At 45.2% G+C, this 25,609-nt stretch overlaps 1 protein-coding gene across 4 annotated transcripts in view; it reads left to right on the plus strand.

Annotated features, from left to right (window-relative positions):
• GFRA1 (GDNF family receptor alpha 1) overlaps nt 1–25,609 on the plus strand; it is a 205,739-nt gene that overhangs the window by 50,233 nt on the left and 129,897 nt on the right. For 3 of the 4 annotated variants that reach the window (XM_067709299.1, XM_067709298.1, XM_067709297.1), the window contains one exon: nt 6,242–6,256. The exons of the other annotated variant lie outside the window; for it this stretch is intronic. In XM_067709299.1, the coding sequence (XP_067565400.1) occupies nt 6,242–6,256 (15 nt within the window). The remainder of the gene's footprint in view (nt 1–6,241; nt 6,257–25,609) is intronic. 4 annotated transcript variants of the gene reach the window in all.

Here is a 25,609-nt window from a genome sequence, read left to right on the forward strand (position 1 = left end):
GGCCACAACAGTGAGAGGCCCGCGTACCGAAAAAAAAAAAAAAAAAGAAGGAATCAAAACAATCATTTAATTTTAATGGATTTTCCTCTTATGATATTTTACAGTCCTATACAAGTCACAATTGGCGATATTTTCAAATAATAGGCAATCGATAAATATTTGTTGACTAATAATGCTACAATTATAGAAGTTTTCTGAATACTAGTTATTGTGCAGTCTTATATGCTTTACCTCATTTAATCTCCATAGCACTTTATGAGACAGCACAAAAATTAATTATTCTTATTATCTGTGTGTTGCTGATGAGAAAAGCAAGGCTTGGGGAGGTTAAGTAATTTGCCTAAGATCACACAGCAAGAAATGGGACCAGCTCTGACGTCAGGACCTGAGCTCTTTGCTACCCTATTCTATTGCTTATTATTATAATAACATTAACTTTCACTTGTTGAGCATGTACCATAAACCAGTTACTTGTGCTAACTGCTTTACAGGTATGATCTAGATTCTCCTTATGAATTTTGAAAGAAGTTTTATTATTCTCATTTTATAAATGTAGAAACTGAGACTCAAAGAGGTTAAATAGTTGCCCAAGATGGCTGTCTAGTGGACTAGCAAGAATTTGAACCTGGTATTATGTGACCCCAAAGTCCATGTGCTTCACACTGATTAAATGATCTAACTTGATCCTCATGATATTCCTGTGGCAGGGTAAGAGCTCATCTGTATCATCCCATTTTTATAGATGAGAAGATAGGCTGCAAGAAGTTTCACCTCGAGTTTCCACCTGGTGAGGGGCTGGGACCCAATCTTAGGTCCTGGGATCCGGTGGCCACAATCATGTAGTGACCCAGCACTGGACTGTATTTGGGAGAGAAGGAATGAACCCTGCCCTCTCTGGGAAGCCCACCTGCCATTTTTGGACCTAGACTTCCTCAATTTGAAGCAGAACTACTCTGGAGTACTGGGGAGGCTTTGGTGGGCCCCACTTTTCAACCTTGAAAAGAAATAATTCACTTGATTTGCAGAGATGTGCAGAAGTATACAGACTGAATTCTAGAAATCCTCATAGCCATGCACAGAGCTTGCCGGTTTTTGAAATTTGGTAAGGGGCAGCTCAACTGATCTTGAATTGACTTTGGTTAATGGTGAACTTGACCCCATTCAAGGAAGCAGCGTTCATTCCCGCTGCTCCCTACATCCTTTCTCTTGTCCCTGGTTAGTTGGGTCCCAGTGACATTTATAGTGCTTTACTGTAACGGCACTTGTACTTGAAAGAGAATTTTCTTTCTGTAGCTCAAACCACAGGAGGACTCGCAAGACAGCTATCTCCCCAGGTGAGACTTCTTAAATGGGAGTTAAGTGCATGCATTTTCAAGAAACTAAACTCCCCTCATATATAATTTAACCTAGAAAAGGAAGCAAAATTGAGAGAGTAGTATGATTACATTGTTTGAGGACTAGTAACTTTACCTCCCCCAGTCTTATGGAAGTCATGCACGCTTTCACTGTTTCGCATATCTTTAATGCTGTGGGGTGTGGGCTAGATGTGATATTGTAATAATAGTCAGGGTTTCTCTAACCGTAGTTACGAGCTGTGGATTGAAATAGTAAATTATTCCTAGCAGACTGAATGGGCAATAAGACTGCCATCCAGTTCTCCTCATAAAACAAAGCAATAGATAAATAAAGAAGAGCCAACCCACTTAACCCACGTGGCTCTGTGCACTGCTAATTATTAACCCAGGCACAAGAGATGGGTTCACCCAGAGTGTGGTTAAATCATTTTTAATAGAGGTAAACACTAGCCATGTGGATGAGTAGCACTCAAGAAAGTTTTTAATCAGCAACATTTAGGAATCACCCAGCCTAATTGCCATAACTTATTAATAATAATAAATAATCTAGTCCCTTTATGGCCCCTGTCTCTGGAGGACTCAGTGCATTAATGATCTCTGGGGTGTGAAGCTCTCGGTAGCTCTGGAGGAGGTGGGCAAATATCCTTGATGCTCGTCCCTAACAGTAGAAATTGGACATTGAGGCTAAGAAAGGCAAATCTGAGTTCTTTCTTTCTTATTTTCTTCTCCCCACATCTGATGGGGATGAAGATGCCCTTTCATCTATATATAGGACCAGAATGGCTCCAGGGGGTGCGTGTGGGGCTGGAGAACAGGCTTTCTTTGTTTATTTGAATGATTGGGGTTGAGGTTTTTTCCCTTGGGAAGTGAGTGTGAGTGGAGCTTTGTCTGAAGGAGTTCATTTCCTCCGCACAAGTGTCTCTGGTGTCCTTTGGACTCAACCTGACTGAGGCTTGGCTGGGCGCTGGCAACTCCCAACTCCTTACTTCTATGATTTCTGATTTCTGGGAGAGCAGAGAAGACGTTGCTGAGTCTTACTCTCAGAGTGATTCTCCTTAGCCCTGGATGGGGGGACGGGGAAATGTTTGTGTGAATCATCTAACTTAACCTTCCCAACACCGTGGTATTAAGTATCTCCAGGTCAGTTCAAGTTCAGAGATTATAAGTGATTGACTCCCAAATAATTCTTAGTGGTTGGTTAGACCGGAAGGAGATGATTGCGCTCAAATTTGACGCCATTTGATTTTTATAAGTGACTAGTCCCTGTGGGTTGGGAGCTGGGGGTCGTGGCTGTGTACACCAGAATAGAAGATGATGACAGTATTTCTATGGCTAATGTCCTCTGAGGTCTACAGTTCGGGGCAGGGTGAGGGGTAAAACAGCACAGAATCTGCCTTCTTCTCGCTTATTTTCCATTCTTCTGTCCATGAATCATTTGAGCGTGAGCCTGGATGGCTGTTTCAGTGTGGAAAAGTGAAATTTTAAAGAAGGTACCCAAGCAGTTATAATTCAGAGCAAAGAGCTAAATAATGCTGAGAATGGAATGATTTATGCCATAGACTACAAAAGACATAAATTTAGAGTGTAAATTACAAGATAACTCGTGCCAAATTGTTGTAATATTTATACTAGTGTTTATTAACATTTACATTTGAATAAAAAGGTGCAAAATGTAAGTGAAGCTGAAAAGGGGTTTTTAAAAAATCTAAAAGAGCTTATATGAAAATCAGGAGAGTTTTCTGGAATAGAAGATATGAACAGTACTCTATGCAGATTTGTCTGCTAAACCATGATATATGCAGTGGAATTGGAAGGAGTAAGGTATCTTATTCCTGAATCCCTGCCTGAGTTTCCTCCCTCCCTGACCACTGATACTTTCCAGTGACTCAAATCAGTACTGAGTTTCAAAGGAAGTGCACCCTGTCAAAAGCCATGGAGAGGAGGTTGAGGTTTCTGGATGGATGTCGAGACTAGATCCGTATTTGAAAGACTAATCTCATTTAAATGATGTTTTCAATGTTGGAAATTTTTGTCTGTATTCATTAGAGGAGAATGATAAATCTCTAATTTGTACTTTGCTAATAATAAGGATGAGTTTTGTGCTTCATTAAGGTTAAATGAATCTCATGTAGTCCCGGCTCAGCCTTTAACAGACGCCGTGTGTGACCTGGGGAAAAATCTCTTACTTCTCTGGGACTCAGTTTCCTCGTCCATAAAATGAGGGAGTTGGACCAAATGGGTGTTGAGACAGCCCAGCCCCTCTGTCCTTCCCTCCTGTGTGGGAGCACACCATGCCAGGCAGTTAGGTTCCACAAAGGTGATCAAGACACGTAGCTCTTGTTCTCAGGAGCTTGTGGTCTACATAAATAACTAATTATAATATGACGTATACTTGCAACATGCACAAGTTACTCTGGGAGCACAGAGGCGGAAAGAGTGACTTTCCTCTCGTGGGGATAGGCTCTGAGAAACTTCACGGTGGCGCTGTGACACTTGAAGGCGGCGGAGGAGGGCTCCTCCAGGTGTGCGAGCTGGTTAGAGGGTGGGTGGTTCAGACTGTGCGTTGCAGGCAGCAGATGCGCGTGATCACCATGGTATATTTAGGGAGCTGCACGTGGTCCTTTTCACCGTCTCTGGACAGTCAGGGCATGGGAGCTGAGTGGCATTCTACACACTGCTGCGTCAGAACTTATGCCGGTGATGAATTACTGAGGTTAGAGAATAATGTATAGCATATATAAATTAAAGCAGGGTTAAAGTTTTCCCATAATGACACCAGTATTGCCCATTTACATCCCATCTGGCTTTCTTGAGTGTGAGAGAAGGGGTGGTGATTTAGCCAATTCCCTGGGAGTTGTGAGCCTGCATCTGTCTTATCTGTCCCACAGCCATCGGCCTGGGTATGCCCTGGGGAGCATGTGTATTGCACGTGAATGACACCCCCTCACGGGGGTCACGTGTGCACCAGTGGAATGAAAACTGCTCTCACTGGTGTTCTTTCCTTGCAGTCTGTTTAACCCACCAGGTACATGTTTCATCCACACCATTTGTGACCCCTTGGCTCTTTGTGACCTTGTAGGAACTGATGTTTTAGCTGAAGACTGACAGCAAATTTAGATGTTGATGATATAATTCTCATTTAGTTTTTAAGATGCAGATGAGTTTTAATTCAGATTATGAATGTGAGGCATGTTCATACATGCACATACACGGGTTCAGGATACATGTTCCATGTCTGATTTCTTCACTCAAAAATAATAAAAAACTTTAACCATTTTCAGTGGTTGAACCATAATCCATTGTATGGAATGTATTATTTTTGGTTTGATTCTCTGTAGACAAACAATTAGGCAATCTGTGTTGTTTATCCATTATACACAATGCTGTAATGAACATCTTTGTAGACTTTAGGTACTTGAAGACCTTTAGGTATTTCATTAAATGAAATTCCTAGCAGTGGTATTGTTAGGGTAAGGACATATATTTAACATTGCCATACATACTGTCAAACTATCTTGTAGAAGTTTTATGCCTATTTACAACCCCATGAGCAGGGCAGGAACCGGCTCACATCTGGGTGGTGCTGTCTGTATTCTTGCCAGTGCTATCTTCCATCTTTAAGTTACTGGATGAGAAAGTAGGAGGAGATAAGAATACTTTTGGGGTGATTGAAAGTCGGTAGAAGCAGGGTGAGCCTGATGTCAAAAAGTACCTTGCATATGCACATATGTTCACCAAAAGATACGGACAAAGTATCACAATTCTTAATTGCTCAACACTGCAAACAATCCAAATATCCATCCACGTTAGGATGGAGAAATAAATTATGATAAAATCATGTGGTGGAATACTATCCAGCAGTGAGAATGAATGACCTACTGCATGCTACAGCATGGATGGCTCCCATAATCACTATGGAGCAAAGAAGGCAGACAGAACAAATTCAGTCCATTTATGTAAAGCTCAGAAACAGGCAGAACAAATGTGAAGCGTTGTAAGTCATGCTAGCGGTTCCCCTCGGCAGGTGTTGGCCACTGCTTATTCGTTTATGCTTTTCGCTAATAGGCATGTTTCCTGGTGCCAGACCTAGTGCTTGGCATATGGTAGCTTCTCAAATATTTATTGAAAAAGATGAATTAATGTTTTTTCACCTTTTAACAGATTTTGACCTAGGATTTAATATGAAGACATAGTGTTAATTAGTTGTGAGTTAAAATTTGGAGAATTCATACAAATGTGCTTATTATGATTTAAATATGGAACTTTACTCATAGGCCCTTCCTCTGTTTATCCTGTTGTGTGCCTTTGTTGCTTTTGTTGTTATTTATAAACCAGCCAGGCAGCGTAGTAGGCGGTAAGATGATGGTTTTGGGAATCAGACTGACTTGAGTTCAATCCTGAGCTTATTCCCCTGTGACCTTGGACGAGTTACTTAACCTTCCAGAAGCTCAGTTTACCTATCTATAAAGTGAGGATAATATTACAACTTGCTTGATAGCACTGTTGTGAAAATAATAATATTAACATGAATAATAACTGGCAACTTTTGTATGTTTACTATGTCCCGGGCACCGATCTAAACCTTTAAAACATGGGACATCATTTGTTTAATCTTTGCAGTACAAATCTATTCGTGGTTTAGGGAACTGTAAGCCACAGAGTTAATAAGTGTGCAGCCAGAATTTAAACCCAGGCAGCCGCCTTCCAGAGCTCAAGCTCTTAACCACTGTCTCTGAGTAGAGGGAATATCGTACCAGGAGTGTTTAGCATAGTCAGTGTATGTTAGCTATGATGAGTATCACTGTCATTTTCAACATTATTATTAATTTTATTTTTCTCGCTTCTCTCTCCCTCTCTCCGCCTCTGTTTTTCCTTCCTCCTGGCAGATGTTTTCCAGCAAGGTAAGCCCACTGTCTCCTGCCTGCTTTTCCTTTGGTTGTGCTCTTTTGGGAGAGTATCATCTGCGTGCAGAGGGTTATGGGGCTTTACATTCTTCTGTGGACGTATCATGGGAGCTTTAGGAGGTACCGTGAGGATGATGGCCTGAGGTGGCCTGAAGTGTCATCAGCATTCCCGGGCCTCCACTGTCCAGCCTCTGCTTCTTCCTCTGGACCTTGCTTGGGGGAAGAGTCGGGGCTGGACATTTGGGGCAGAGCCCCTGGGGAGGGGCTCATGGCCGGGTGCCTCTCCAAGGGCAGGGCTGCTGTGGGCTTGTGAGAGTGGTGGGAGCTCATGTCTCTGGAGGGGATTGGGTGGAGGCCACTGTCCCTCGGGGCTCCTGCATCAAGGCCAGCTGCAGCTTGGTCAGGGCCCCCATAGGCCACCTCCACCTGGGGCTTTCTTTGTCAAGCAAAAGTGTCGCTGACCTGGAGGTGTGGCCCAGACCATGGCTGGCTGGTCGCTTTCTGCTCTTCAACCCAGGGATGCCTCACAACCCCTCCAGTTGGTCCAGTGACTGAGAAGAGCCTGGCGAGGGTGTGCGCTGTCTTACGTGTTTTGCCAGCCACGTTCACATGTGTGGGGGAGCTGGAGAGGGAAAGTGTAACCTAGACTGTGTCTTCCAGTGCGTGTTTTAGTCCCCACTCAGGATACACAGCCACTGTGCTCTGGAAGACTCACAGGCATGGTCTTATTGAACCTGCTAGAAACACATTCAGGGGCAACTGCCTCTTTCCCTTTCTTTATGGCAGCCTGAAACCACCAGGAGAAAGTGGCGGGACCTGCCTGTTTATATTCAAGTTGGGAAATACGTTTGTCGCCCACGTCCGCCACATCTTTCTTGAATCCCAGGCTGGCTTAAAATAAAAGAGACCGGTTTAAAAATACATCCAGGCATCCCATAGATAGCTTCCAAAGAAATCTTAACAGGCTGGATATTTTCACAACGATTGTTTCATCCTAAACATGCAGCGTGTTATGGAGAAAGTCGGTCTGCTCTCTCTGATAGAAGCGCAGTTGCGGGTAACAATGTGGGGACTTGTGTTGTCTTTTAAGAGTCTGGAGTCATAGACCTAGTTTTATAAATAATTCATAAATCCCAACAAGCCATAAGTAATAAGTTCCATTTGGCTAGAGACGAAGCCATGAGCAAAATTGAGAAGGTGCCGTGACTGTGGGTGTAACGCACGTGCTGCTGTCAGGGCACTGGCTGCGGTGCGTTTTCTCGCTTGACAGATTGGGAGTTCAGTGGGATGCTCTGGGAGGACAATTTTTTTCAATGAACTAGAGAGCAAGCGCCCCTACCCCCAACACTGAATTGCATTTCTCCTTTTGATACATAAAATGCTCGAGTTAGGAAAGTCTTGCTGGAGCACGTGTGCCGAGGCCCCTGGAGGATGGGGAGAGAAAAGGTTGGTATCAGATCTGGCTTTTCTACCCACAACCGTGAGCGTTCACGGCTGTTGTAGTCGATATGAAAAACGGCTTATCAGACTGCTTATGTCAAGTTTGCCTCCTTTTTAATCAGTCATGCTATTCGATTGATGGGATTTGCCTGTCAGGAAAAATGATATGCAGAGCAAAAGTTATAATCATCTGCAAATCACAGACTATCGAGACTTAATAGCATCTTCCAGGGATGGAAGCTGCTAGCTACGCGTGGCCCTGTGAGATGGCGGGCGGCAGCTCCCTCATAAGATATTACTAGGATTTCAGACGGGGAGAACTGAACTTGCTTTTGTGAATTATTTACATGGCTCTGGCCTTGCAGGACCATTTTATACGGAGAGAGACGTTCTCTAAAATGATGGCAAAGAACCGCCAGCTGGTACCCCCTCCTTACCTTTGCTTCTGACCATTCTGCCTGTGAAATGAATGCTCAGTAAAATGTGGCAGTAAAAATGTGCCAGTGCAGATGTAGAGAATGGACTTGAGGACACGGGGAGGGGGAAGGGTAAGCTGGGACGAAGTGAGAGAGTAACACTGACATATATACACTACCAAATGTAAAATAGATAGCTAGTGGGAAGCAGCCGCATAGCACAGGGAGATCAGCTCGGTGCTTTGCGACCTAGACGGGTGGGATAAGGAGGGTGGGTGGGAGACGCAAGAGGGAGGGGATATGGGGATATACATACGCGTATAGCTGATGAACTTTGTTATACAGCAGAAACTAACACAACACTGTAAAGCAATTATACTCCAGTAAAGATGTTAAAAAAAAATGTGCCAGTGACAGTAACATCAGACCAAAACAAAGGTGTTGCGTCTTACAGACAGAATCTGAAACATGACTGCACAGCATCTTCTGGGGTTAAACTCTTGTTCCAGAATTGTGCCGTTAACTTGAAACAGAGGGGCCATGAATTGTGCTAGAAATAAACAGTAGAAAGCTGTGTGGCTTCAGATGAACAGAAGCCACAGGGTCGGTTCTGCAGCCCATCCACACAGGACAGCTCTGAGGGGCTCTGGACTGGCCACGCTGTGGGCACCCAGGCCCTGCTGCGCAGGGACTCACGGGCAGCCTGGGGATGCTGCTTTGTAATGTGTACTTCTGGCGGTGAGTGGCTGAGGCCTCTTTGCCCAGAGGAGTCCCTGCGTGTTTGGGCTGCCGTGCACCGGGGCGGGCAGAAGAGGGAAGCAGGCTTGCAAGTTGACAACATCAGACGTTCTCAGAGGAAACCGAAGTTCTTTCCTCTGGATCGCATTATCTTTAACTTCCCTACAAATGAATCTTGTTACAGCAGGTGACAGCGCAGCAGCTACTCCCGGGCCTTTCTCTGCTGTATCTGTGGTGTGTGCACGTGGGAGTGGATTTCTACCCTGTGCCATTTTTGAGCTCATCTAGGTTCTTTCATCTGTAAATTGCCCCTTGCTGTGGCTGTTAGACCACAGGGCATGAGGACGGTCAGGGACCCGTGGGCCCACAGCTGGGCTTTCTGTATGTATGAGATCCAGGGCCACGTTTTCAAGGAGCCTTAATTGACCCACATTCTCTGTTGTCCACAGAGCTCATGAGCCATTGGATGGCTCTCAGGAATTCTGAAGAGCCACAGAATTGCTCTTCACCACGTCAAATGCAATTGGCAATGCTGTACGTGCACACGTGTCTCGAATCTCGAGTTTTAGAGCACTTCTATACCGGTTATTTAATAAGTCAAGACCACAAACACAGACACACACACACACAGCTCATTTGAAGTTACTGAAGCACCTTTGAATGCTCACCCACAGGCTTAGCCTTGATTCTGAAGTCGAACAGAACCAAGAGGGTGGCTTGGAATTGAGAACACGACCTCTCAGCTGGGCATTTGAGAGCATCAGTGAGCACCGTGTAAAGGTTTCACCATTGAGCTGATTCTCTGCTCAGTGAACTGAAATAAAGTCCCTTATAGACTCTGTGCCCAAGAGGCATAGCCTTCCCTCCTCCTCGGTGCTCACCCGGGGCTGGGATCTTGCTATTAGAGAAATGTTTCTTCCAGCTCAAGTACTTTTTGATACCTTTCAAACATAGTGTGCTCGTTTATTTTGTAACCAGTAACCGTGTGCCAGGCACTTTCTGGGCCTTGAGGATAAAGGAGTGACCGAGACGGCAAAGACCCCTGTGCTCTTGGAATTCACAGTCTAGCTTCGGGAACATTCAGTGCCAAGCATGCAAATTAATAAACAAGGCAAATTCCAAGAGGGGTACAAGCAGTGAAGAAAATATAATGGTTGGTGCGATAGAGGCTGGGAGGGCCGTTTTAGATGGGGTGACCAGAGAACGACAAGGAAGACGAGCTATTGGAGAATCTGGGGGACCAGCTGCGGAACTTGCAAGGGAGTGGCCTGGTGGGCAGGAACACCCCAGTGTTCCAGGATCAGAAGGAAGCTGGAGTGAGAGAGGAAGTTGTATGAAATGAATGAGGAGAGGAGGGCAGGCGTGTAGTCTCGGGATCAGAGGAAGGAAGTCAGTGGTGGGTTTTAAGCAGAAGAGTCACCTGATCTTATTTACATTTAAAGTCGCCACACCGGCTGCTGTGAAAATGCACCAGAATGTGTGAGAAGGACCAAGGCTGAGTGCTGAGCAGGCTCAGGCCGGGCTGAGATGGGACCCTGCCCACAGACCCTAGCTGCTCCCTTAGTGGGTCTCTGTGCCCCTGGGCAGTGGGAACGGATGGCCCCCTTCCCAGCCAGCTCCCCTCTACTGAGCGCCACACTTTCTGCATGTGTCGAGTCTTGTGCCATGACTTAAGGCTGGAAAATTATGTTCATCAAAGGCATCATTAAAATATTCCTCTGTGTGTCTTCAGATTTTAAAAAGCCACTTTTCTCCAGTACATACCGAAGTGTATATCATCTGTATTACATATACTGATACATCATCGATGTATATATATTGCTATACCTAGGAGATCCCAGTTTTGCTCCCAGCAGTGTTGCTGCCTTTATTGAGGAACTTAGGCCAGCTGCTTTGCCCTGTAGCCTCAGTTTTCCCATCTGTAAAATGAGAGACTTGGGGATATCCCTGACCCAACGTGGCTTTCTGCTGATGCTCTATCTTGATCAGTTTTAAGTGGATTTGAGTTAATAGAGTACAAAATGTCCCATGCTGCAGGTTTTGAGTATTATTCAGAGAACTTGGGTAAAAGCAGAGATTTCTGAGTGGCTGAGAATTAAGGTGAAAAGAAATGTGGTTTCAGAAGTGTAACCTACTCTCATGGCCATTTGGAAACATCAGTTCTTTCCCATGTGGATTAATACTGGAATTCACACTGGATAGCATTGCTTTTACTAATCTGAAGAGAACAATAAATCATAGTTTGCTTTCTGGCAGCCCAGCCCAGCCCATTAATTGTTGAGGTGGGCTTGTGGTGACAGCAACCACTGCCATTTATAATGTGCTTGACTTAAGCTCTTTTGCATATTTCAAATGTATTGGTCAGACTGCTGGGGCTGGATCTTAGGTTTCCCCAAACACTTCAGAAAACCCATCTGGGAACTTCCCTGGTGGCTCGGTGGTTGAGAATCCTCCTGCCAATGCAGGGGACACGGGTTCGAGCCCTGGTCCGAGAAGATCCCACATGCTGTGGAACAACTAAGCCCGTGTACCACAACTACTGAGCCTGTGCTCTAAACCCACGAGCCACAACTACTGAGCCCGTGTGCCACAACTACTGAAGCCCGCGCACCTAGAGCCTTGCTCTGCAACAAGAGAAGCCACCTCAACGAGGAGCCCGCGCACTGCAACAAGGAGTAGCCCCCGCTCACAGCAACTAGAGAAAGCCCGCGCGTGGCAACAAAGACCCAATGCAGACAAAAGTAACTAACTAACTAACTAAATAAATAAATAAAAAGAAAAAGAAAAAAAGAAAACCCATCTGTTATAAAGCTCTGATCCTTTAGCCATGAATTACGGTCCCCCTGGTAACGTTACACATTATGAAATATTGTTTGCTTTATGAGTATGGGATTTGGGTGAATAAATTAAAACTGTTGTTACCACTTCCAGGGAAAAACTCCAAGTTGTCATATGATGCTAACTAGTAAATAAGAAAAATGCATGAACATTTTTTATGGTGGAAAGTGGTTGGTTCCCTGGTCACACTTCCTATATGCTAATCTTTACCGTGTATATATATCATCCCCCATTTTGTCCAGAATCAGTAGAATATCCAAGTCATGTAGGAAATGCATCCATCTTTCCAGAACAAACTGAACAACATTACCATTTCATTTCACGTTGACTCACTTTGTGTGTTTGTGGTAGGAAGATGATAGGCATATTTAAATAATCACATTCTGCATGGACTGTGCAGGGTGGCCTGTTCCCTGCCAGGTGGCCTCGGGTGGGCTTTTCCTTGTAGCAGATTCAGTGTCCTCACCCCAATCCTGTGATATGAGTTTCAGGTGAAGTTTCAGAGCCTCTCCTCCCACGTACTTGAGTTTCAAAACTTCCAGATCAATAAAGGGGGAGGGCTTCCCTAGTGGCGCAGTGGTTGAGAGTCTGCCTGCCGATGCAGGGGACACGGGTTCGTGCCCCGGTCCGGGAAGATCCCACATGCCGTGGAGTGGCTGGGCCCGTGAGCCATGGCCGCTGAGCCTGCGCGTCCGGAGCCTGTGCGTCCGGAGCCTGTACTCTGCAATGGGAGAGGCCGCGGTGGTGAGAGGCCCGGATACCGCAAAAAAAAAAAAAAAATAAAATAAAGGGGGAAAGTTTTATTGTTGAGATGGTCACTAATAAGAAGAACAGTTTTTCTTTTTTAAATTTTATTTTATAGGGGTGATGAGGATGATAATGATGTTGCCAACATTTGTGCATCTCCTGTATTCCAGACATTGGGACAGGTGCTTTACACACACTGTCTCATTGAATCTGCCCCCATAGTTTATGAAGTAGGTATTATAACTAATAATCCCACCGTACAGATGAGAAAACTGAGGCACAGAGTAGAATCCATCTAGTGATGTTTATATAACTCGTGAGTGGTAGAGCCTGGGTGTTTTTTTAGTTGAAAGAACAGATTTAGATTTTTCGAAAAATTGTGAAGGTAGTAGTACAGAGAGTTCCCATATACCCCACATCCCGTTTCCCCTGTTACTAACATCTTACATTAGTGTGGTTCATTTGTTACAACTAATGACCCAATATTGATCCATTATTATTAGCTAAAGTCCATAGCTTACCCAGATTCCCTTAGTTTTCACCTAATGTCCTTTCCCTCTTCTGGGATCCCGTCCAGGACACCACATTACATTTAGTTGCCATGTCTCCTTAGGCTCCTCTTGGCTGTGACAGTTTCTAAGACTTACCTTGTTTTTGATGACCTTGACAGTTCTGAGGAGTCCTGGTATTTTGAGTCTGTACTGTAGATGCCCCTCTCTTGGAATTTGAATGATGTTTTTCCCATGATTAGACTGAGGTTATGGGTTTTGGGGAAGATCACAGAGGTAGAGCTCCATTTGCATGACATCATATCAAAGGCATTTACTGTCAACATGATCTATGACTATTGATGTTGATCTTTAACACTTGGCTGAAGTCGTGTTTGTCAAGTTTCTCCACTGCAAAGTTACTTTCCCCCCTCCTTTCCATACTGTACTCTTTGGAAGGAAATCTGTGCATAGCTTACTCTTAAGGAGTGCGGAGTTATGTTCCATCTCATTGAGGGGAGGGTATCTACGTAAGTTACTTTTCTGCAAAGGAGATTTGGCCCTTATCCTTCATTTATTAATTTATTCAATCATTTATTTAGATCAGTGTGGACTCATGATATTTATTCTACACCTTGGGCTATAAAGCAATACAAATTTTATTTTCTTGCCTTGTCCATCAGGAGTTCTTTCAGTGGGCTCCTTGCGTCTCTTTGATATATCCTTGTCAATTATTTTTTGAGCCCTTCCTCAATACTTTCTGATACTATTGTGTAAGATGCTCCAAGTTCGTCTTGTATATTTCCCACCTCTGTCCTAGAGTGTCATTTCCTTAAGGAGCACTGATTCCTTTTATTGGAGAATGATGTTAGAAACCAACATCTGGGTGCTAGGTGTGCTTGTTGTTATTGGGGTGTCATTTCTTTTAGGCCCTCTCAGCTGGCAGAGCAAGGAAAAATATGTGTGTGTATACTAACCCATGTATATATGCATGTCTATTTCTATATGTAAGCAGTTGTATCTATATTAAGTGTGAGTTCTTACTGGTGTCTGTAACTCTTATCCATTAACTCATAGATCAGCTTAGCCTCCTCCTCTTGCTTATCTGTACTTTCCCACTCCCAAGGTGTGACACCTGAGCCAGGAGTTTGAACGCAGGTAGTCTGACTTCAGGGTTTGCAATACAATGTCTTGATTCCCATTGGAGGACTTTCTTCTACTCCCATTGGAGGACTTTCTTCTACTCCTGGTGAAACACGGTCACAGATCCTTGACCCACACCAGGCCCCACAGAACCACCCTGGTGCAGAGGAGTGAGTTTATTAGGTACCTATCTTAGTCAGTTCTGGCTGCTATAACAAAATACCATAAACAGGGGGGTGGGGCGGGGTGTCAAACAGCAAACATTTATTTCTTATGGTTCTGGACCCTTCAAGTCTAAGATCAAGGTGCTGGGAGTTTCCACGTCTGCTAAGGGCTGGTTTCCTGGTCCATAGAAAGCTGTCTTTTCTCTGTGTCCTCATGAGGCAGAAGGAGGGAAAGGATCGCTCTGGGGTCCCTTTTATAAGGGTACTCATCCCACATGACGGCTCTACCCTCATGATATAATCATTTCCCGGAGGCCCTCGCCTCCTAATAGTGTCATGTTGGGGGATGTGATTTCAACATGTGCATTCTGGGAGGACACAGACATTCGGTCCATCGCAGTGCTCCTCTGCCTACACATCACACCTAGGCTTGCTCTCGCGACTGCTCAGCCAGTTCTAGCTCCAGAAGCTTCTAAGTGGGTTTGCCTTATCTCAAGCAGATTGCATAGTGCCTTGTTTCTGAGCGAAGGCATTTGTACTTCCTCCATAGCCTGGGCAGGCTAGGGAGAAGGCAACTGGTGTATTTAGAATATCCCAGCTGTTGAGTGCTTAAGCTCCCTGCACCTTCCTTAGATTGAGTGCTGCTCACTGGAGTCCAAGACAGACCATCGTTTAAGTCACCGAGTTTGTCCTGGAGACAGATTATGAGGCTGTGAGTGTTTCCAGCTTAGGCAGGTGGGAGCATGAGAGGCTGAGCGTGTTAGTCTCTTTGGACTGTCGCCCACCTGCCAGTTTTCCCCAGCTTTCTCTCTCTGACGCCCCCTTCCAGATGCCCAGGCTGGTACACTCTCCCCTCCAGGCAGAGGGGATGTTCTGACTTGGACGCCTGCCTGTGACAGCTGCGTTCATCAGGCCCGCTGATGGGAGCACCTGTGGAGACAGGTGGTGCCCATTTGCCCATGTCCTCTGCTACCTGTGGTGCACTTGGTCCCCTCTAGCCCAGCAGTCAGGGATGGGGCTCTTGAACCCCATGATGTTAGGGAACTCCATTTCCATCCTCTCTGGAGCTTGGCTTGCTGGAAGCCAGAGAACATTACAAACAATCCTAGCTGATTCATTCAAATTTTTTTATCTTAGCTGAAGCAATCTTTTGGGAAGCATTTTGCCAGTTGATAGAAATGTGTTCTTTATACTTGACAATAGGTTTGGCAACGCGTTCTCACAGTGATGGCTGGATGTGGACGCTCATTGACATGCTGCTTTCTTCTAGGAGACACTAGGCCAGGCCTCCTCAAGCCATGCCCACCTTAATTTCTGGCATCCCTCCCCCATCTCGTCCTGTTTATCCCCAGAAGGCTCTACCCGATTGATCCTGAGTCTTAAAAATGCTCGTCCACACCTCTGTGCCTTTGGATCAACTGATTGCTTTATTTGGAATGCTTTCTCCTCTTTGCAGCAACCCTTGTTCTGTTCTGCACCCTGGCCTCCGGGGGGTCCCCAGGTTCTGCCACCATGGTGGGTGCTGTAGGTCTTCAGCCTGATGCTAATGCTTCCAGTGTGTGTGTGAGAAGCAGACTCGTTTTCACGCGGTCCTCTGCTGTCTTGTTAGGACAGTGTGTACAGCCACTGTGATGACAGTTTACCTGGAAATGGTGGAGATTTCAGCTCCCCTCGCAGCCCCCCTCCTAGAGATGCCCCTTCTGCTCACTCTGTAAAACTCAGCCGGAGTCTCCTGTGCTGGGTGATCCTGACTCACTCCCACCCCAGCCGGTGGGGGATTCGTCCCTCCACTCTGGAGTTAGCCATCGCCTCCCCCCGCCTCTGGCAGAGCTTCCCTCACATTGTCGTAATGATCCGTCTAAGCCTCCCCATCCCACTCCGGGACAGAAGGAATTGTGTCTTCTAATTTGAGCTCCTAGCACCAGATGCAGTGCTTAGCACAGAGTAGGTGCTCAATAGATGGTTGACGAATGACAGTGGAACAAAACGACAATGCTCAGAGGAACCGGTATTTTGTGTGTCGTTGGTGTGCGTGCACGTGCACACACATGTACGCATGTGCACGTGTGAGCATGTACACACACTTCTTTTACGTTTGACGGTTTAGGTTCTTTTTTTTTAATTATCTAATTTATTTATTTTTGGCAGTGTTGGGTCTCCGTTGCTGCGCGCAGGCCTTCTCTAGTTGCGGTGAGCGGGGGCTTCTGTTCGCCGTGGCGCTCGGGCTTCTCATTGCGGCGGCTTCTCTTGTTTCAGAGCACGGGCTCTAGGTACCCGGGCTTCAGGAATTGTGGCTCACAGGCTCCGGAGCGCAGGCTCATCAGTTGTGGCGCACGGGCCTAGCTGCTCCGCGGCACGCGGGATCTTCCCGGACCAGGGCTCGAACCCACGCCCCCTGCATTGGCAGGCGGATTCCCAACGACTGCGCCACAGGGAAGCCCTAGGTTCTTTAATAAAGTTGAGAGGGATGTTGGCAGTGTAGCAGCTGGTCATGTTGACAGCCAAGCCAAATCACTTTCCTGTCCGTGAGTCCAAAAGTCTTTTTCCATTCTTTTCCTTCACCACTATTTATTTATTTGTTTTTTGAGGGGGCGGTATTTGGACTTAGAGTGAATCAGCAGACATTTACCAGCTTCTGTCTGTGCGGGTATGAGCAGGAACATGGGCTATTTGGCAGACACTGTTCCTACCTCCAAACGCTGACGGCTTCACTAGAAACTCACAGCCAGTCAGTCTGTGGGCTGGTGGGCTCTGTCCTTTCCCAGTGCTGGAGAAAGTCGTAGAGGACGGGGGTGCCTAGGAAAGGGGCAGAACTGCTGAAAGAGTGGGGCTGGAGATGGTTTTGAAGGAGGTAGAAGGCCTGAGTGGGCAGGACCAGGGTAGGCCTGTGGGTGGGTGGCTTGGAGAGAGGACAGTCCGAATGGAGGTGGAGACAAAGACAAGCATGGTGTTGCGTTTATGGAATTTCGAGAGGGCAGTGAACCCTCCAGGCTCAAGGTTGGGATCGGATGGGACCAGCTATGGAGCCTTCACAGCCTGTCCATAGCCAAAAACTTCTTTGTCTCCTTGTGCCCCCAACACTCCCAGTGTGACTGAAAAGATTTGGTCTGTCACATGCATAGTATTGTTATTGAGTTATCCCATTTTTTATTATTCATTCTATTACTCCTTTTGCTATTTAAGGATGAACAATCAGTGTTGTTGATCTTTACAGTGAATTAATTATGCCCCTGAGTTGATGGAATTCCAATCCATAAAAAAAACCAGCTTGATATTTTAGATAGCTTGAACAATGGTTTTCTTGGTTATTTTAAAATCTAGGCAGCAAAATTTAGACTTATTCTAGGAAGCACAGGGAAGCCATTGTAGCTTTTTGAGCAGAGAAATAGCATGCACTGTGCACACGATAAAAGTGCTGTGTGTTGGGTGGCAGAGGATAAAGATGGGCTCTGCTTACTTAAGTACAGTGTGCCAGGCACATACTTTAACTCCCTTCTTCCCCAAAATAACCCTATGAGTTTCACATACTGATTTGTCTACATTTTTATCCCCATTTTTCAGATGCTGAAATAGATTCATAAAGCTTACCTAGTTTTACTTTGCAGAGGGTCTCCCATCTAGTAAAGGGTAGAGTCTGAATGCAGACAATTGGACTTAGTCTGAATTCTTTTTTTTTTTTTTCGGTACGCGGGCCTCTCACTATTGTGGCCTCTCCCGTTGCGGAGCACAGGCTCCGAACACGCAGGCTCAGCAGCCATGGCTCACGGGCCCAGCCGCTCCGTGGCATGTGGGATCCTCCCGGACCGGGGCATGAACCCGTGTCCCCTGCATCGGCAGGCAGACTCTCAACCACTGTGCCACCAGGGAAGCCCCTCTCCTGAACATCTTAAAGAATTAAAATGTAAATCTCGGAAATTAAATCCATGGGCATAGTGTAAACAGAGGAGGCTTTTGCAGAACAGACAAAGCTGTTCTTTTTCCTTGTGAAACAGCCATGGTGGGAAACCACGTCTGTATGCACAGAATTTATTTGAGATGGATTAAGGCTAGTGATGAGCGAATCTCTGAAGGATTGGAGGTGCAGTTCTTATAAGCCTGCGAAAGTTCAGCTCCTTATCTGAGGCTTATCCAAACCTGACGAAACCTTTTAGGCCAGCATGGAGGTTAGGGACCTCCAGCAGCTGAAAGTTAATATCCTGCATCAGGAAACCACCTGCATCGCAAGGGGAGGTGGGGAGAGAGGCCTATAAATTAATGTGCTCTCGGAAGGGAGGCTGGCTGTGGTCTGGGGCTTCCTGAGCTTGGACCACCCACTCTCTTTGGTGAGGGGATTACAAGTTCAGTCCTTTGAGCTCTCTGGGGGAGGGAGGTAATGCATCGTAGTTCTTGAGATCTTTTACAACCTTCAGTTCTCACTCAGCTCAGTCGCCTCCTCAGGCCTCCATTTGGACACTGGGACCCTGGAACGTTCCTCCTGTAGCGGGCTACTCTTAGAGTTAGGCAATCACCTCCTCAGAGGTGCCTTCCCTGGCCATCTTTGCTGAAGATTTACCTCTAGACACTTTGCCCATTGCCTCATTTATTTCCTTACAGCACTTGTGCAAAATGGGGAATGGGTTGAATAGAATGCTTCTGAAATTCATGACCCCTGGAACCTCAGGATGAGACCTCATTTGGAAATAGTGTTAGTGAAGGATCTTGAGATGAAATGTTCCTTGATTTAGAGTGGGCCCTAAATTCAATGACTGGTCATTCTTTTAAGAAGAGGAGAGGATCCAGAGAGATGCAGAGAAGGCCATGTGAAGATGCAGGCAGCGATGGAGGGATGCTGCCACAAGCCAGGAATAGCTGGAGCCACCAGAGCCTGCAAGAGACAGGGAAGGATTCTTTGCTAGAAACTTAGAGGGAACACAGACCTACTGACACCTTAATTTTAACCGTCTGACCTCCAGAACTGTGAGAAAATACATGTCTGTTACTCTAAGCCACTCAATTTGTGGTCATTGGTTGCAGCAGTCCTAAGAAACTAATACAGCACTCAATACTGTCTGAAATTATTTGTTCATTTTTTTGTTTACTTCTTGTTTGCCTGTCTCTCCAGCTGGAATGTAAACTACCCAGGTACCAGGGCCTTGCTGTGTTATTCATCCCTACATCCCAGTGTCTAGAACAGTGCTGGGCACAGTGTAAGTGCTCAATAAGTATTTGTCAAGTTAATGAACCCTGTGAGATAAACATTGCTGTCTTGCTCTCTGGGTGACAAAACTGTCACCCAGAGAGGTTTATTGACTCACTCAAAGTCACACGTTTGGAAGAGTCAGGATTCACACTCGGACCTTCTGGTCCTCAACTTCAGGATTGTTCTCCTGCATCACCACAGCTTTATTGAAATTAAAAAAAAAAAATTATCCTTAATAAATTTACAACTTATTTTGAAATACATCCTCCCAAAATAGTATAGTTTTATACCTTACAAGTCAGAGCTGGAACTTTCTGAGAGGTTTGGGATCTTAGCCTGCCCTGGAGGGGAAGGAAGTTCTCGTAGGCATAGAGACATGCAGCTTGCATGCACACACCAGCAGAGCCAAGACCGGATTGTCCTGTGGCCTGACCTTCCATGAGGGCACTGGCTGCTGATTACACGTTGGCCGGATGTGTGTGCGTTCACAGACAGACTGGGAAGGGCACAATGCTCAGGTGGATTGTAACTCTGATGGTCACTCCTCCTCTCCTCTCCCTGCAAAAGGAAAAAAGAAGCCTTGCATTTGACTTTTCTTTTTCCTGTTCACTCAAGCTCATCTATATCACCCATTAGGTTTTATCTGGGGCCTCCTTTTTGTCTTGGGGTTGATCATCTTGTGGAATTGACTCCTTATGGATCCCTTGATGCCTGCCCTGAACTCTCGCCTCTAGTTCTCAACTTCAACAAGCTCACATCACTCATCCTTTTTAGCTCCTGTGGAACTCCTTGTACCTGCTTCTTTACTAGTCCACCCTAGTGCTGTCCACCTGCTTTTTTTCTCTCCCTCTCAGACACACACAAGATTTTAACTTTTTTTTGGTAAAATATGTACATACTTTCACTTTTTTATTAAAGGAAATATGCTTTGATGTGCCAGCAGAACTGCTCTAGTTTCCGCGTACCGTAGGACTATGTGGCTTCATATTTAGTACAAACGTACATTTTTTACACTTTTTTTTTTTTTTTTTTTTTTGTGGTACGCGGGCCTCTCACTGTTGTGGCCTCTCCCGTTGCGGAGCACAGGCTCCGGACGCGCAGGCTCAGCGGCCATGGCTCACGGGCCCAGCCGCTCTGCGGCATGTGGGATCTTCCTGGACCGGTGCACGAACCCACGTCCCCTGCATCGGCAGGCGGACTCTCAACCACTGCGCCACCAGGGAAGCCCACATTTTTTACACTTTTGAAGCAAAGGGAGTTACATTGTAGGACTTTGGTGTAAAGCTTGTCTTGCCCCTTACTCCAACTTTTTCTCTTTCTTTTTGGAAATAAATAAAACTTGGTTCTTAAGAAAAAGAATAGTATATAGAGTATAGGTTTTCTAATATCCTTTCCTAGTGCATGTGCTGGTTATATGAGGATGACTCTGGCTTTTAGAAATAAGTTCAAGGTCATTCAAAGTTCATTTTGCTAAATAAAGTGAGCAAATCATCAGGTGTGGTATTGCCAGTCTGGGTCTGAAATAGGATGTAGTGTTAGGGTTAGCAGAATGGTTTTCCTGTCGGCCCCCACTAGACTACAGGCTTCTTGTTGGTGGGACCTATCTTAGTCATCTTTTTATCTCCAGGCCTCACACACAGTCGGTATTTAATGGATGTTTGAATGAGTGGATGGGTGAATGGATGACTAATAGCCTTACGGTGAGCCTTATTCTGAAAAATAATTTTCTATAGCATTTAGAAAAATGTTTACACATGTGGCCACTCTGAAGGTACATGTCAGCATTCTGTTCTGTTCAAGGAGGCCCCTGGCTGTATGGTCATGGCTTATGTATTTGAGTGGATCAATGGTATATTAAATTCTTGTCTTATGTTTTCTTATGGCCACCAAAGTGTGGTTGCTCTAAAATCTAGAAAAAGTATAGATACAAAGTAGAAAATTCACGTCATAGTAGACTGGCATTGAGGGGACTTGGGGACTTTTTGGGGCGCCATACCTAACTACTGTGTGATATCACGAAAGTTAGTTTTGCTGCTTGAATTTTCTCATCTATAAGATGAGGGGATTAGACATCATCTTGAAGACTCATCCTGTATAGTCTATTTTTCTGAGAAATGATGACGTCAACCGCTTCTGCTTTGATACTCTGAACTGCTTACCTTGTCTATCTCCCCCCCTGCCCCGCCCCCCAATTTGGATCTTTCCTTCTTAACTAGCTTTTAGGCCTCTCCGCCATCATGGCATCCCCAGGGGCATGGTGAGCTGAGGCTGGCACGTGTATTTCATCTCACTCTGGACTAAGTGTTAATCACCCTGAGACTGCCGTGGGTTTTGGAGCAGCTTAGGACTGTGTCATTTCTGTGAACTTGCTTCTTGTTTGAAATAGTGGTATGAAGCTTTCTGAAAAGTCAATCCGAATTTTCAGGGAGATTTCGAAGCCTTATTCAAAAGGTTTCTAAGCTAAGCGTGCTGGTCCTTGCCCTTCTTTGTGTCTGGTGAGGATTCCCAGTGGGGAACAGCTCAGCTGGCAGCGCAGCTCTCCTTCAGAAACTAATGCGTGTCTCTTTGTCTCTACTTTCCTCATTCTCTTAGACTTTAAAGATAGGATGGTAGACAGAACAGTGGCCCACCAAAGATCTGTGCATCCAAATCCTTGAAACTTGCGAATATGTTATGATGCACATGGTAAAAAGGACTTTGTAGACATTTGCACCCATCTACGCAGGGGTGAGGGTGCTAAAACATCATCAAATACGGCTTCTTAAAAAGAGCATGGGCTGTATATGGAAAAGGTTGTTTGATAAGTAGTTTGTGATAAGAAGTGGAGCCCTAAAGGAACCCCTTCCTTGGTGAGGCTTAGGTTTCACTGCCTAGTGTTGGCAAGTTTGAGTCTAAGCAGAATTGCTTGGAACTAGGTAGGGGAATATGAGTGCCCCACTGATGGTCCTTGTTACCCTTCCCTGAGACAGCACTTAGTTTGCCTTCTGCAAGAATACTGAGCAACTATTTAAAGGCTATCAGTTTGAAAGACACAGAATCAGCACTCTGCCTGGCGTGCCATGTGTCTCAGTTTGACCATATGGAAGTATGACAAAAAAGATAGAACCAAATCAGTAGGTCAATTTAAAGTAGAGAAAAAGTTCTCCTAGAAGGCACTAAGGAAGACTCAATGGGGGATGTTTTTTCTAAACTTGGCTGTGGAAGTATAACCAAAAAAAGATAGAACTAAATCAGTAAATCGATTTAAAATAGAGAAGGAGTTCTCTCAGAAGGCACTAAAGAAGGCTCAGTGGGAGATGAGCTTCCTAAACTTGGCCAAGAAGGAAACAAAAACATTATTTTAGTGCAGGGGTTAACAAACCGTGGCTGCCTATTTTTGTAAATAAAGTTATATTGGAACCCAGCCGAGGCCCTTCATTTAAATGTTGTTTATGGCTGCTTTTGCGCCATAGTGGCAGTTGAATGGTTTCCACAAAGACTATATGGTCTGCAGACTGGAAACATTTATTATCTGGCCCTTTACAGAAAGAGTTTGCTGACCCCTGCTCTCCTTTGCCTGCACAGCAGGTATTTGGTCAGCAGACATAATGAGTCAGAAGTTTCAGAGACGGTTCTCAATCTGTTGAGGGAATGAAGATGAAGATATCGATAGAGTGATGAAGTGAGCTTACCAGTGTCTCAGAAGGGCTCCTAAGTGTTGGAGTATCTTCTTAATTCATTCATATAGCAAAAAATTATTGATGCTCTGCTGTGTGTCAATCAGTAGGTTAAAGGTTGGTCATAAAAAAAAGAGTTTCTCAGTGGTTTTGTTTCTGTTCTAATTGTTGAGCATTGGTAATCCATGGATATAGGGTAATTCTCTGTTAACCAGAATACTTAATTATTCAGGAAACTGGTCCTTGATCCAGCTAAATATTGTGTACTTAGTTAGATATGGACAAGAGCTATACTAGAAATTTTAATTAACCTTTTAAACTCCCTTTCGATTTCTTCAAGATAAATTAGAAAGCATAGAGTGTCTACTGGGTTCATCCGAAGTGAGGGGTAGTTTAAAGTTGACCCAGAAAGGTGAGCTGGGTCAGGAATGATTCACTGGAGATGGCTTTGTTTTCTTGACCTTCTGGTGGGAAAGAATTCATGTGGTTAGTTTTAGATTTTCTATTCTCATTTATCAGTCAACTTTGGCAACATCGATTTACCTAACAGACCTAACTTGTAAATAGTAAAATAAATTCATGGGAATATTTAGAAACTAATTTCTGCATATACAGCAGGTTGAGAGACAGAAAATTATTAGTAACTCGTTCGCCATCCTAAGGCTTCTCATTTAAGAGTTTATAATGAGCTTCCTTTTCAGAGATTGTTGACTCTGGTTGGCTTTGGGACAGGGCCGGCACAGGTAAATGGACGTGGGGGAGGGCTACCTGGAATCAGGTTCAAATGCAAGAGGACCCCCACTAGGCTTGGCTTAGAGACTGTCTGCATCCCTCTGCCTGTCTTCTCAGGTAGCAGAGCACAGAATTTTCCCAACAAAGACAGGATTTGTGTCTCTTAGGAGACCGGTCCTTCTCTGCTGCCTACATCGGAAAATACAAAACAGATGTAATTGATGGTGAGGGATTGGTGACATTTCCATGAACTTGGAACTTAACGAAGCCCTTTATCTTTTATCCCCAAAATATAGTTTTTTTCCACCTCCTCTCCCCAAAGTGTATTTGGTTTTAATTTCCTTTGAATGGTAAAGAATATGTTAATAGATTTTTAGGAATCAACTCAAAAAACCCCAAAGTCTTAAAAATCCTTTCTGTTTCCTGCCCCTCCCCAAATTTTAATAGCCCCTGGAGTGGGTGTGGAGGTAGCAGGAGTCTTTTGTACTTTCTAAACCTGCTGTTTGCACAAGTGGCTGTTATGACTGCAGCAACATAATTGCTCTTAAAATGCCTTGGTAATAAAAAAAAAATCTATTTTTATTTCGTAATCTCGATGCTCCTTGGCTTCCACTTTTCTAGGCCACTTTAGTAACTTCTGAAAATTAGCCTGGTGAATATGGTTTCCCAGGTTGACGGAAGAACGGCTCTTTGTCATGGGGGTTGGCTGTGTGTGTGGAGGGGAGTTGTGCAGCGATGGAGGGGGCGGAGTTGTAAAAAGGATGTAGGATTTGATTCCTAGGCGGCAGCTGTTTCTGCCTTCACTTGACCACTTAAAAGAAAACGTAAAGATAGAAAGCGTACTTTCTAACACTCCCCTGGGACTGCCTCTGTTTCTCCAGGCTTGGCTGGGAATGAAAGGAATCATCTCTTATTCCTTGACTGTTCTTGGTGCCCACAACTGGTTGCTGGGACAGCCACCTTGGATCTTCAGCACTGTGGAGGACCCGGCCACATTCATATGGAGTTTGCTGTGTTTTTATAAGCCATGCTTCTAAGAGGATGCGCGCAGCCTGAGGCTGGGTGGATAAGAGCTTGTCAGCTTCGAGAGAGGGGTCTTCCCCTGGGGTGAAGGTGCACTAGGCAGCTCCTTCGGATTCTCAGATGCTGCATTTTGACTCTCGTAGATTCAGCCTCCAAACAAAGCCAGCTCTGTATTTGCTTTGGACAATTCACTTACCCTTCACTAGACCATTGTGTTGGTCGGACTTGGGATGCCCTGGAAGTAGGGACTCCCAGGGAGGACCATCCTAGCGGAGTTTTCGGGAGCTGGTGGTGGTGCCGAGGGCAGGTAATAGAATGGTGGTTCCTGGGCAGACCTACCGCTAACATCTGGGGCCCCTGGGCCGGGGGGCACGCAGAGGCCTACCTCAGCTCCTTTTCTAGATGAGAGGCCTCAAGACACCCAACCTGCAAACCCCAACTCCCAGTCTCTGGTAGGAATGAGAATTTATTTGTTTGCATTAAGATAGATATTCCTGGCCCATGGGGAAGAGGAATTGGTCCGGGGCAGGGCATTCAAAACAAGGTTATTTTATATCAGTGCAGGCAAAAAGCCCCAAACCACTAAGGAATGAAATTACTCCTTAACTCATGGTGAGGAACAAAAGAAAGGATTCATCTGAATTCTGCACTGCTATCCAGACCACTCCTAACCTCCTGGTGACTGCAAACTCACTTGGATTTTTTCACATTGTCCTGATCACTGAAATACCAGGCCTTTATTTTTCTTTTAAATGCTTCAGCTCATTTGAACGTGTTTTCAAGTAC

This window comes from Pseudorca crassidens, chromosome 16 (genome assembly GCF_039906515.1).
Source record: "Pseudorca crassidens isolate mPseCra1 chromosome 16, mPseCra1.hap1, whole genome shotgun sequence".
In the NCBI taxonomy this organism is placed as follows: domain Eukaryota; kingdom Metazoa; phylum Chordata; class Mammalia; order Artiodactyla; family Delphinidae; genus Pseudorca; species Pseudorca crassidens.